This window comes from Lichtheimia ornata (genome assembly GCF_029851405.1).
Source record: "Lichtheimia ornata isolate CBS 291.66 chromosome Unknown scaffold00023, whole genome shotgun sequence".
In the NCBI taxonomy this organism is placed as follows: domain Eukaryota; kingdom Fungi; phylum Mucoromycota; class Mucoromycetes; order Mucorales; family Lichtheimiaceae; genus Lichtheimia; species Lichtheimia ornata.
Window position 1 is genome coordinate 212303 of NW_026695343.1, and position 13020 is coordinate 225322.

Genomic DNA, 13020 nt, shown 5'->3' on the forward strand with positions numbered 1-13020 from the left:
TTTGACGAACAAGGATTAAAACCTACCCCACCCTATCAAAATCCGAATAAATGGTCCCGATTTGTCCCACCAAAAATGCCGTACAATAGCCGATATTGCATTACTGTATCAGCACAGCCAAATTGGTGGATGGCTCGTATCACATCCGATTACTGATTCTTGCATTTCCCATTGTGTGGTTCGTGAAACATGGTTGTCATGGTTACCACAAAGAGTATAGGAATCATTTTGCATCTTCATGTTCAAGTCTTTTATTTGATAGCTGTGAACTAATTACTACTACTGGACTTGCTTGAAAGAACAAAACACACAAGTGCGAGTGGGCGAGGATACAAACTTGTGTACGCAATACCAGACGGCATAGATACCACCCGAATTGGTACAATCGTCATGGACGCTGCATTCACGCATCATGTATCTACTTGAGAGGTATTCTTCAACAGCAGGTCTCAACTTCCCACCTTTGATCCCACGTGAATGACGACCTGCGCCTGTGATGATGTATACGATATTCCGTTGATCTTGGAATTCGGCAAACCATCGTTGGATGTATTGAAGCGCTTCATCCACATGCTGGCCATGCAAGTCGATATACTTTTTGCGTGGGTTGCCTCGGTTGCATTCTTCAAATATCTTTTGGCTAGCCTTGGCATGCTCAGCCTTCATTTGTTTGGCATAGTAACGTGCATCCCTTTCATGTTCCTCAGCTTCAGTAACCTCATTGCAATTGCGTGCTTGCTGAGCGTTTTGGGTGGCTCGTATCATTTTCTCGGCATTCTCAAATGCTTCTCGTCGCTATGGTGAACAAAAGGAAAATGTCAATAAGAGAGAGCGGGTCATCCCGTACATACAACCAAATAGCATACATGCTCACGATAACGCGCTTCATTATTCTCAAAGCCAGAGGATACACGTGGTACGACATCTTCGGATGGTTTGCTTCTGAACTTGTTGGCGAGACGTAGACGCTGCAGCGTTACAGTATTGGTCAACATGTCATAACGAGAGGGTAGCTTTGCAAACACGTCTTTCGGATCATGCTCATTCACATTCATGCTGGGTTCAGGTGTGGACGGTGGTGATTCTTCTTCTTCTTCATCATCATCAGCTTGCAAGCCAAGGATTTCATCGCTGTGTAAATAAGGACAAGCAGGATCCCAAGGGCACTTTTTGTTATGTTGCCTATAAAAAAGGGATGTCCTTAGTAATGGTATCCTCTCTTTCTTTTTGCAAGCATCACTTACCAATAGTAACAAACACCAACATCCGTCAAATCTTCATGAGCGAAATTGCAAGGATCATTTCTGCAGCCTTCATAATACCAAAAGAACCAGCATTTTCTTGTCTTTTTGTCCATGTCATCCCCATTGTTTCGCTAGATACATATGTAGCATATGAATATGTGATGTTTCAAACACAATCCATCCAATGCAGGTGTATGTACATACGCTGGTGTTTTGGTGAAGAGGTACATAGCCATCATCCTCACGCGCTGGATGTTTGAGAGGACATTCTTTCTCACTGATACAATGGCCTTGAATCCTGGTAGAATGCCATGAGATAAATGCTATACGTACAATGTAATCCTTCTTTATGCTTACCAAAAGTAACATGTTCGCACTTTGGACGTGTCTTCGTGTGCAAACCAACAATTCTCGCCATAAAAGCACTCAGCGTCTCCACCCCAGTAACGCTTGCACATCTTGGTATAGCGTAAAGATTCTTGACGTATCGCTTCTTCATCCACTGGGTCCCTCTTGAGATCTCAATTAATATCCATTTCTTCATTTCACCATCACAACACACATACTTTTTGGATCTCGTTTCCTCGTTCAGGGATCTTGGGAGGTTTCTTGGCAGCATCCGAATAGAGCGCTTCATCCACAAACGAAGGGATCGACAAGCTCTCCACCATGGATTGATTCCCACCAGGAAGGCAAGGGAAGATGGATTGATCATGTAATGCAACCGGATCCAGCTGAAATTGAATCATGTCATTGGTGGTGATGTCGTTGTCATTTGGGTCAATATGTCGGAAACAGCAAGGATCTGAAATACACAAGCCTGACAGGCTGGTATACGTACGTAAGCAGGGGTTGTATAGGACGCACACACATATATACATCACTTACGCATAATGGCATAATGGAACCTTGGAAGCATCCTCATGGGCGTAATCGCAACGATCTTCATCAAAGGGACATTCGTTGTTCAAGTAGGCCTCACACAACTTGGTTTTTCTTCTGCAATCCTAAAAAGAGTATCAAGGTGAATAGGCTTGATGATGGTTGTATGTACCATGTCACGTACGTCCTTTGGTAATCCATGTAGAAACGTGCATTCATCTTCCTTTTTGCATTTGCCTTCCCTAGAGTGCGCAATGATGATGATTAGCACCTTGTGTCCATGTACACCTTTTACTTTGACTTACTTATAAAGAGGACATACACCCACGAAACCCGTATCCTCATGAGCAAAATGGCATTGTTCTTCGGTAGAAAACTTGCATGTGCCTTTTTTGTAATATTTGCATAGCTGGGTTTTGCGTTTGGTCTCATCATAGATTGTCATTGATACTTGGGTCTATTGTCATCATCATCATCAAGGTGATAAATCAATACCCGAGCAAGGTGTTGCATATAGGGCTACTTACTGCATGGGATGAGGCAGGTGATGGTGGTGCTGCTCGCATGGGTGGTGAATTGGGTGGTTGTGGTGGTGCTTCACGCTTGACGGTATCAGCATACGATGTCGTTGCAGCAGCAGAAGGTTTGGGTGTGCCTGGTGGACCATTTTCGGCCGCTTCGGTGACTTCAGATGACAGAGCGGGAAACAAGTCTTCTCCATCACCTGGTACTTCTTTGTTGGTAGCCTTTTTGGTAGGAGCAGGATGCAGTAAATTGCACCATCCATCGTACTTTTTGCATGATCCTGCAATACCATTCCTAGCAGTAGAAACGTATACAATGAATGATGCTGTAACGAGGTAGATGTTGTCAATCTTACCAATCAGGGCATACAGGCACTCTTGATGTGTCTTCATGAGCGTACTTGCATTTTGCTTCAGTGAATGCACATTTGCTGTTCATGTAATCGTAGCATAGGCGTGTCTTTGTCAAGTCATTCTTGGGCGTTTTCTATAAGAAGGATGAATATATCAATACTTTGAATTTCCTTACCACCCATTGTCATTACCTGCTGTGGTTGGTGCTTATGAAGATAAACACATTTATCGCCCTTTTCACATGCATCGGGGGAGCGTCGCCTATACATCAATGAGTATTTCGTTACATACAACAAGCATTTACTTTTTTACTTACCAAACTTCACATGTATCAAGCTTGCTTAGATCTTCATGCGCATAATGACATTGGGTCTCGTTGAAGCGGCATTTCCCATTATGAAAGTGATAATAGATGCATTTGGCAGATTTAAGCTTTCCCTTTGCCCCTGTTGCTGGTGGTAGTGGTGTTGGTGTAACTTCTGCTGCCTGAGAATGTGGGAGAATCAGTAATCAATCATTCGATGAGACGACATGTTGTTGTTTATCACCTTGGTGGATGAGGGTTGAGGTGGCGGCTCACGCTTTTTGATTGGCTTGACAGGTTTATCACGTTGTAGACCGGCAACATTGGCCCAGCTACTTGTTGCATTCTTTGTTGGAGCTGATGACTGCTGCTGTGGAGGAAGGGGCAAAGTGCTCGTTGTACTTTTAGGCGATGAAGGTGGTGTTGTATCGGGCAACGATTGCTTATCATCCATGGCTGGTGTCGTTTCCTCAGTGGCAGCAGTGGCGGTTGAGAATACAGGGCTGCCTTCGTCTTTGGGTGATTCTTGATCCTCATCCTCCTTTTGCATCACATCATCGGACAAGGCATCATCGCAAGAATCCGAGTTTGGAAAATCCCTTTTTGGACAATTTTTTTGCATGAGCCAACTGTATGCACACATACACACAAAGTCATAGCTTACGTTGAGAGTTGTTCATCGTCGTCATGATCCATCAATATTGCATAGGGGTTCGAATCATGTACAACAACGCGATTCAATTCAATGAGTGTGCATAACGCTTGCTTCTTAGCATCATCGATCCGTTCATTTGAGAGAGGTCCCTTGACCAATGCAAAGCTGTAATACTGAGTAAGGATCTCGCCTTGAGCTGTGTACACGACTTTGGGCACCCAAGTGGATGGATCTTGACCATTGATCATGACTTGGCGACCCTCAAGGGCTTCTTTGACACATTGTACTTTATCAGCCCAACTTTGCATCACATCATCGTCGTTGATTGGATTATTGTTGTTCATGCTGCTTCGCTTAAGTGCTGTTGGTAGAATATCCTCATGGATCGCTGAAGTCTCGTAACTTCCTGCAAAGAGACAAAGCCCAAAGTAGGTGACAAGGGCGTCATGCTGCGCCTGCTCCATATCCTCAATGGTGTCGTTTGGAAGATCCACGTTGCGAAAAACAGGTGCTACTGGAAGTGATTCATCGCTCATAAATGCAAAGTGGTTGGCGGTATCATTGAGTCGAGTGGATCGCTGGATGACACGCTTGGAACGAATAACGGTGACCATGAGCTGATAGAGACGTTTGGCAAGTGTGTTGAAAGATGGGTTGGGTGCATAGATGCCCAAAGGAGAGCATTTGAGTATAGGTGGTGATGATGATGGATCGCACATTGGGAAAAGTGGGGGAGTGAGTGAGTGAAGAAAGAAAGAAAGAAGAAAGGGAGAATGCAAATTGATTGAGTGTGAATGCATAAACTCTATAACTTCATGAACCAGTGCTCAGCCAACGATGAAAGATGAAACGGATAAGAGAGTCAACAACCCGCAAAAGGGAAACTCGGTGTGATCATGTGCGTGTGTAACGTTGGGCGTTGCAGTTTGGGTCGTACAACATGATAGATCTTGAAGGAAGTCGTTGTAGTCGTTCAGGTACATGCCATTGCTCATCCATCATTCAGTCCATGAGGGGGATCTTTTTCAACTTTTTTTTTATTATCGAACAGAAGTCATATCAACAGCAAAAATACCACCCTTATCATCATTCACAAGACTCGTCTCTGCAAAGCGATAGTTTTCTTGCCGCAAGTATTCCTCCACGGTAGGTTTAAGTTTGCTCTTCTTGTTGCTGTATCCCGCTGATCCCGAATGATGTCCAGTGCCCGTGATGATATACACTATTCCCTCGTAGCCTTTGAGATTCTCAAGCCGTTCATGGATCATGTCCAATGCCTCGTCAATATGTAAACCATGCAAATCCACAAACGCCTCATGCTGATTCCTCTTTTCAAAGATACGTCTGCTCGCTTCCGTGTGCATTTCTTGCATCAACCTGTTATAATACTTGGCCTGATTCGAATAAGCCTTGGCCTTGGCACCATCCCCTTCCAAATAAAATGCCGTGGCTCGACTGAAAAATCGATTGCGCAACATGCCATATTGAATCGCTTGATCACGCTATCCACAAAAGTACAATAAGAGATCCATTGATCACTTTCCCTCTTCTCTTCCTTACCTGCTTCATATACTCCGAGTGCAAAGAACTACCTGTCACTAGCCATGGTATATTCACTGGTTGCTTCAATCGTTGCATGATCCGTGCATCGTGCACATTGCTGCTCACGGTCTTTTTGGTCTTTGTTGCTTGTTTGACATTGGCCTTTCGTTTGGCTGCTTCAGCGAAATTGATGGATGCAGGTGGTGGTGATGATGATGATGGTGTCTTTTTGACAGGTTTCTTGATCTTAATTGCTGTACCCAGCGTAGGGAAATCTTCTTGTACCAAAGTAGGTGTGGCTGCTAATGATGGTTGCTGTTGTTGTTGTAGGGTTGGTCCTTTGGGCTTATTACTGCTGCTTTGTAACCCAGGATATTCACTCTCATCAAAACGTATTGGCTTGGTGTTTTGTTGCTGTTGCTGCTGTTGTTGGGGATTGCTTTTGATCTTGCTAGCCACCTCTTGTACATCAATATGATGAGAGAATTCGCAATAGTCACCTTTCAAACATGAGCCTTGTAACCTAAGTCCTTATATATGAATACATTTTGCTTCCTTGAGAACGAATCCAAACATACCAGAATTTGCATACTTTGACTTGAAGGTCATGTGCAAACCAACAATCCTTGCGATAGCATTCACCTGCCAAGAAATGTCGACACACTTGTCTCTTTTTGCTGACTGGTGATGTTGTCGTTGGCGTTGTTGTGGTGGTGGTGGTGGATATTTCAGCTGCTGTTGATGGTTGTTGCACTGATTCATTTTGCTGTTGTTGCTTTCGATTGAATAATGCTTCAGTGGTCTTGTCAAGATCATAGCCGTGTTCCTCGAGCGTAGCTGTCAATTCGGCCTCATTCAAGTCGGTGAAAATGGATTCAAGCATCTGCAATGCTGACATGTCCTCTCCCACATTTTCAGCTTGTTGCTCCTCCATGGATGGATTGGTGACTGAGAGGGATAACTTGTTCATATCTTGGATCGTATCAGAATCGAGTAATGAGCCTTGGTAGTACTGCAATGTCGGATCGAATTCTTTTTCATCTTCATGGGAATAAGGTTCAAATCGATCCCACCACATGGGGTCATGTACATGATGATTGTTGTTGTTGTTGTTGCTATTCCCCCATATGCTCTTGACAGCAGCATTGTCAGTAGGTACCGCCATTGTATTGGATTGAACAGGTGACCATGTAGCAGTGCTTAAGGAGGATGACCATGGCATTGTGGGTTGATGATGGTGATGATGAATAGGTGGCGTAGCAGTTGTAGTGGTTGTTGTCATGGTAGTAGTAGTGGTGGTGGTAGTCGTCGTAGTAATGGGAGGTGATGTGATCGTGCCGTTATAATAGCTTTTGTCTGCATCAAAGTCGTCCAGCAACTGTGCACTTAGCAGATGATCGCTCAATTCCACCACATCATCCACATCATGGGTTGATGATGATTGCTGTAGATCCAAGGTTGTATCTGGATTGAAAGGATCAAACTTTGGAGCTGATGGTTTTGGTATGAAAACAGGGGCACCGATATCCAATGTCGTTGGTGGATGACGCTCTGGTAATGGAGACGTAGGGGGTTTGGACTCCAACGATAAGTTAGGGGACGTAGAAGGCGACCGACCAAAGAGCTATATATCACACACACACATGCCATGCGTCAACACCCACTCCATACCCCCATGTGAGTTGTCATTGTATATACCACTTGCCTGGAATTCTCGATAGTCAGCCTGGGAAGGATCGCTACTCTTTAAATGAGTGGTGTTGGTGGTCGTGGAGGAGGAGGAACTACCCACCATGTGGAAAATAAAGATCGTTAACGCAAATGATAAGCTTGTTTTGAAAATCTCGAAGTTTACTTGTTGTTTGGTGAGAATGCCAAGTTCCACTTGACGTCGAATCCAGTTGGATTGGCCATTGAGGGGAATGGGGAAGCAAAGAGATGCACTATCGCGCTTGGCAACTATGCAAGAGAAAAAACACCAAATCAAATGCTTCGCATTCAACGTGAGCCACTTTATTCGACTCCGCACGCCTCCCCAAGGGGACGACGAGTCCAACTGCGTAGGATGCCACTTGTCCATGGCAACCTATTTGCATTATGCTGATTACTACTCTTATCCTAACGCTTGATGAGATGGCATGAACATTTCGCGTCCTTCGGATAATGATGATGATGATGACGATGAGTGATTCCATGGTGATGTCACATGACGACGTATGAATGTGATACAACATCGCCTTAACGTATACATAAGCAACGGTAAGGTGAAGGAACAATGATATGGAATACATACCCAATTAAAGTGAATACCAATGTTTACGAGTTGTCATGGTTGTTACATCAGCAAGTAAAACAATCATTGATGATCATGATTCATCCCCGACTAGTATAAGGTTCCAGACAAAGAAATGGATTTAGAGGTTACAGTAGCTTGAAAATTATTTTCTATACAAAGAGATATGCCAAGTTTCTGTGTCATTATCCTTAGTGATTGTTTCGGAAACGGATACGTTTTCCGTTCCTTTTTGCATCGGATGAATGCCATGTTGCTTAACAAAACCTAAGGATTGCTGTACATCGTGATGATAAAAGCATCAGGATATGGTGTGTGTCGCTTCCAACCAAGCGGCAAAGTGATCAATGTTAATGTCATGGGCTCATGTTTTTGAGTATGAGCTGATCTTCTCGATGTATCGAAAAAATTATCCTACTTTGGTCTCGACCAGCAGGGGGGACGATCAAACAGCGATCGAACAAACCAGCGGAGCAGTGTGGCCACCATGAAAAAAGTGAAATCAGATGCCGATCCCCCACTTCTAATATTAGGTAGAAAAAGAAAAAAGAAGCCAAGGTAAGTTCTACCACTGTAACCAAAGAGATGATTGCACTATGGAATCACCAACCAGCCCGTGATAATAAAGATCGAGTGGATTCGACACCATGCATTTATGTCATTTTGGTGTGACAAGGTCATTGTTCCTTACAAGTGGGTCTGGATGACAAGAAGAAGAATACACTAACAATGGGATCCAGGGACCCGACACTATGTTCGGGTTTCAGTCATCCATCGTATTATCGATATCGAAAGGCTATAAAAGAAATAGGTATGGGATTTGGTTTGTTTCCTCATCTACACCACCACCACCACCTTTTTTCCACCTTTTCCCTTGTCGACGACGTGCTGGCCACATACATCTATATACCATCATCATGTTCCGTTTCGTTACTATTCTCGCCCTTGTCATAGTCGCCAGTCTCTTGACAGCCGCTGCACCAGCAGGCAAAATATTCAATACTCCAGCAGCCCACAATACCAAACGCTCGTCCTATAGCGGAAAAGGCACATTCTTTACTCCCTCTATCAATGGTGGATCTACTGGCTCCTGTGGCGAATACGAGGCTGATGATGAATACGTTGTTGCCTTGGTACGTTAACGCTACAAATCATGTACATATCGATATTTTACTCATACGATGCTGCTTTCCTAAAGAATGCCAAGCAATATGGCTCTCTAACATCCAAAAGTGGCTGGTGTTTTAAAAAGATCCGTATTCATCATGATGGCAAAGAAGTTGAAGCTACCATCAAAGGTAAGTCGACGCTGTTAAGGTCAAAAAAGACAAGGATTATTGGATATTAACATAAAGTGCGTGCTTAGACGCTTGCCCTGAATGTCAATATGGCGATCTCGATTTGGGTCCTAAGGTCTTCAAAGAGTTAGATACTCTCGTCAAAGGCATCATTGATATCACTTGGGAAGAAGTTTAAAACTTTTGGGTCGTATGTATGCTGTGGCCGGTACACAGTATGATGCCCCCTCATCTCTTTTGGAGCTTTTCAATAAACATCGCATCATGTATGTCTCTTACATTACTGTACACAACATGTTTGAAGTGGCTTGATTCATCCATAACCCCAATGCATTCCTTGTTGCCATGGATACGATGCGGCAACGTATACGACACAAGATTATTGGCAAGATAGAAAACCAAAGCCAGAGGATTCTGAGACATTTGACACACAGCTATTAGGACCTAGGGCAAAAAGAAAGGTTCTGGATTCCAACGTTTGTAGTTCCTAGATCTTTGATGTCTATAATTATTGCATGGCCATTAAACAGAAATGAGTTCCCGCCATGCCTGGAACAAAAATTAGCTACACCTCTCCCAAGTTTCTTTACCAAAGGGACATGGGGATTGTGTAGTGGGACCTTGCGGTGTAATATACATACTTGATGGAGCAGCAACAACCACAGCATATGGACAAGGAGATGATCGTCTCCATGACAACTCCAGCTTTTAGTAAATGGTGAACCTATGATGTCTTTAAAGCATGCAAGTGATGTCTGTGCACCCATATTGAGAGGCTGGTATTCCCATGGCCTCGATTGCATTGTGTCACCTTCCAGTGTATGAATCGAGCATGCACGTGTAACCAAGTGCGGTCTGCATAATTAATAGGCATATGGACCAAATACCGCATCTCAGACCTGCTTGTTTACTTTGGCTGCGCCTTTTAAGGCTGCATGTCGAAAAAGATTCCATCATGGCATAATAGGAGATATTCGATATGTGCAAAATACATGATGGCGCTCTCGCTTTAATATGCATTCAAAGATGCCTACATAGCTTTATCATCATCAGGGTACATTAGGTAAAAAGGGAAACGACGCATGGCTATAGCAAGGTATACAGAGCTACTACTAATCCTTCACAGGTCCATCCCACCATTGACATTATCCTGAGCACACATTGTTGCGTTTTTTTCTTACCCTTTCAAATCCTCCTCCTCACCATCCCTTTCATCGTGTTAACATACTGTGGCAATCAATGAAACTTTGTTAGCTTAATATTGGAAGAAACTAGAATACAAAGTTGTTTTTAGCATGAAACATCGATCATCAAAAGCATAATGGGTTTACTTACATTGCCTACAATGACGCTTGGTAGATCAAAGATATCACGTTTGATAGTAAAACAAAATGTACAAGGAACAGGTTTTTGGTGTGGCGTTTTCAAAATACAGGAATACATGCATGACTTGTCAGTATTATCAAAGGCATGTGTTGAGAACTTTTCCCAGTATTCGACTGCTGACCGATTATCCATCAACTATAAACATAGTGGTGTCAGATTAGAGAGAACGATCCATTTCCCTTCCTTGCTTCCTTACCTCGTAAATGTATGTCTTTTTGTTCAACAGCGTGTCTCTTGGCCATTGTGTTAACAAAAGAAACTCCTTTCCCACGAGACAAACTTCGCCTGTACGTCGCCATACCACGGTGGGTGTTCCGGAAAAACTAATGAGCTTTTCATATTCCTGATACCTCTCGCATGTCAGCTGGCTCCTCCTCTTTTGATACACGTGGACACACCCTATATACATTACCAAAAGTGTGCGTTGAATGCATTTCTCCATAAACACCAAGTCTTCCTCTGTCAGGTTCATGATAAGGGCCAAAAACGAAGGTCGAAACAATGCCAGCGCCCGACTGATTCGCATTAAATCCTCACGATTCATCCTTTTTTGTATATGTATAGGTCAGTGATCTTTTTTCATCAACCCTATAACAAAAGTCTTGCTTACCTTTCCTTGACGTATTCAATCAAATAATGGAATCCTTCGGCATAGTTAAAAGGTCGTTTGACATGAAGGTATACGGATTCGGGTGTATTCTGTTTCCGCCGACTGGTGCTTGTGATTGAATTGCTACGTTTACCAGGAGATGAGATGGATGAAGGTGAAGAAGGTGCAACAGCGGCAAGGGAGGGTGATGATTTTTGCATGGGCGGAGTGGCTGCAATCGTAGCTGCATATTGTTGTTGTGGTGATGCATTTTCATCCTTGTCATTCGCTAATGGATTGGCCCCTGGTGCAAATGCTACCGTGGTTGGCATGGGAAATACGGATAAACCTTGAGGTGCGGTAGTCGTAGTGGTGGTTGTGGTGGTATTATTATTGTTGTTGGTCGTCATTGCTGGTGCGGAAACATAGGATGCCATGTTGGGTTGTGCATTTGAGAATTGTAAAAAGGTGGCTGAAAGATCACCTGTGCTGGTTGGTGTGGATTGTTGTTGTTGTTGTGTTGTAGTAGGAGGAGTGGTGGTGGTGGTAGTGACGGACAAGATATTGTTACCATTGTCGAGATTCATGGAAGGTGCGTTGGTATCATTTGCTTGGTTACTGGTCGTGAGTTGTTCAAGTGGGTTTTGTAACATGTTGCCAATGAATCCATATTCTAAACCTGCAGATTCGGATCCAAAGCCTAGTTCTTGAAGATCAGCCAAAGATAGGTTGAGGAATTGGCTGGTGTCGACAAAGTTTGTTCCTATCATGGATGTGAGCAATGGGATGGATGATCCTAAAAAACAAAAGCTGTATTACCCAAAGATGATTGTGATTGATCAGCCATTGGATCCACAGGAAAGGAATTTGGAAACACTGTAAAAGAGCGAAAGAAAAAGGAGACAATTAGTACATGCTTTCCCCATTCATCATCAAAGAGAGTGTACTTGCATGTCTCTGTTGGCGTAGTTCCCGAGTTGGTGGTTTCAGATGCTTGATCCTGCAGATACTTGGCTTTTTTGCGAATGGCGTCGGTACATGTGGCTGCAAGGCCTCGTTTGATACACCTTTGGCATGGTCGAGCTATACATATCAAGTGTGAGCTTCTTTAGTACATGGGAATCGTTCATTCATAAGGATCGATGGAGGGCTTACAATCGTCGCAAGTCAAGTGTGCCTGGCAAGTAATTACGAATGGTGAGTTCTACAAACAAGAGAGAAGGAATGGTATGCAATTTACTTTTTGGCAATGAAAACAGGCGCGGGAAGCCTTTTTCCGTTTGCTGCTTTCAGTATCTGAAGCGTCGAAGCGATCGAATTTGACAAAGTTGTTAAATTGGATATCTTGCATTGGATAATGATATGATCGAGAGAGAGAGAGAAAGGAGGAGGTCAATGGTTCTTAATGAAGATGAAATAAAGAAGCAGGTATCACAGCAGGTGCATTAAAAAGCAAGTGTGGGGTCGGCAAGGGATGGAATTGCGAAGGAAGAGAGAGAGAGAGAAAGCCGCCTTTTTCCAGCCAGCACTGTGAGAAATTTGACGACTGGTGTCCACATGACAACACGCCTTTTGTTTCGTTTTAGGAATCTCCGTGCCTTTTCTCCACACACACGCACACACACACGCATATACTCACACCCACACATCCTATTCAGCTTCATCCTCATCATCTCAATAAACACGTATCATCATTATTAGCCTTCAATGTCTTGATGGATGCAATTCATATGAATAAGCATATATGATACAATCATTTACACAGTCACCAACGACAATGATGATGCCCATCTGGTTTTGGTTTCTTCCACCACTCCCCACACTCTAAATAAGGCTGAACATTGTACCAATCCCTGCCTTACTACCCCTTTTCCCGATTCACACTAAAGCAGTGTGAGGATCATCCCCTTTCTCTCTTATTACAATGATCATGTTACGAGAGTCTATAA

General features: G+C 43.4%; 4 protein-coding genes across 4 annotated transcripts; 1 reads left to right on the forward strand and 3 right to left on the reverse strand.

Moving 5' to 3' along the window:
- Window positions 1–279: 279 nt before the first annotated feature.
- O0I10_005664 (uncharacterized protein) lies at window positions 280–4682 on the reverse strand (the record flags this gene model as incomplete). The annotated part of the gene is made up of 15 exons (XM_058485702.1): window positions 280–795; window positions 867–1182; window positions 1245–1375; window positions 1449–1542; window positions 1602–1756; window positions 1811–2072; window positions 2133–2251; window positions 2311–2368; window positions 2432–2583; window positions 2654–2945; window positions 3007–3137; window positions 3196–3265; window positions 3321–3490; window positions 3553–3907; window positions 3973–4682. 15 exons carry the CDS (start codon window positions 4680–4682, stop codon window positions 280–282), a joined length of 3531 nt encoding a protein of 1176 aa, XP_058343537.1.
- Window positions 4683–5003: 321 nt separating this feature from the next.
- Window positions 5004–7300, reverse strand: O0I10_005665 (uncharacterized protein; the record flags this gene model as incomplete). Its single annotated transcript, XM_058485703.1, has 4 exons — window positions 5004–5465; window positions 5524–6028; window positions 6084–7129; window positions 7211–7300. The coding sequence occupies 4 exons, from the start codon at window positions 7298–7300 to the stop codon at window positions 5004–5006; spliced, it is 2103 nt and encodes a 700-aa protein (XP_058343538.1).
- Window positions 7301–8715: 1415 nt separating this feature from the next.
- Window positions 8716–9274, forward strand: O0I10_005666 (uncharacterized protein; the record flags this gene model as incomplete). The annotated part of the gene is made up of 3 exons (XM_058485704.1): window positions 8716–8931; window positions 8997–9096; window positions 9165–9274. The coding sequence occupies 3 exons, from the start codon at window positions 8716–8718 to the stop codon at window positions 9272–9274; spliced, it is 426 nt and encodes a 141-aa protein (XP_058343539.1).
- Window positions 9275–10346: 1072 nt separating this feature from the next.
- O0I10_005667 (uncharacterized protein) lies at window positions 10347–12422 on the reverse strand (the record flags this gene model as incomplete). The annotated part of the gene is made up of 9 exons (XM_058485705.1): window positions 10347–10367; window positions 10432–10617; window positions 10679–10825; window positions 10895–11027; window positions 11093–11834; window positions 11891–11947; window positions 12023–12154; window positions 12227–12248; window positions 12312–12422. The coding sequence occupies 9 exons, from the start codon at window positions 12420–12422 to the stop codon at window positions 10347–10349; spliced, it is 1551 nt and encodes a 516-aa protein (XP_058343540.1).
- Window positions 12423–13020: the final 598 nt, after the last annotated feature.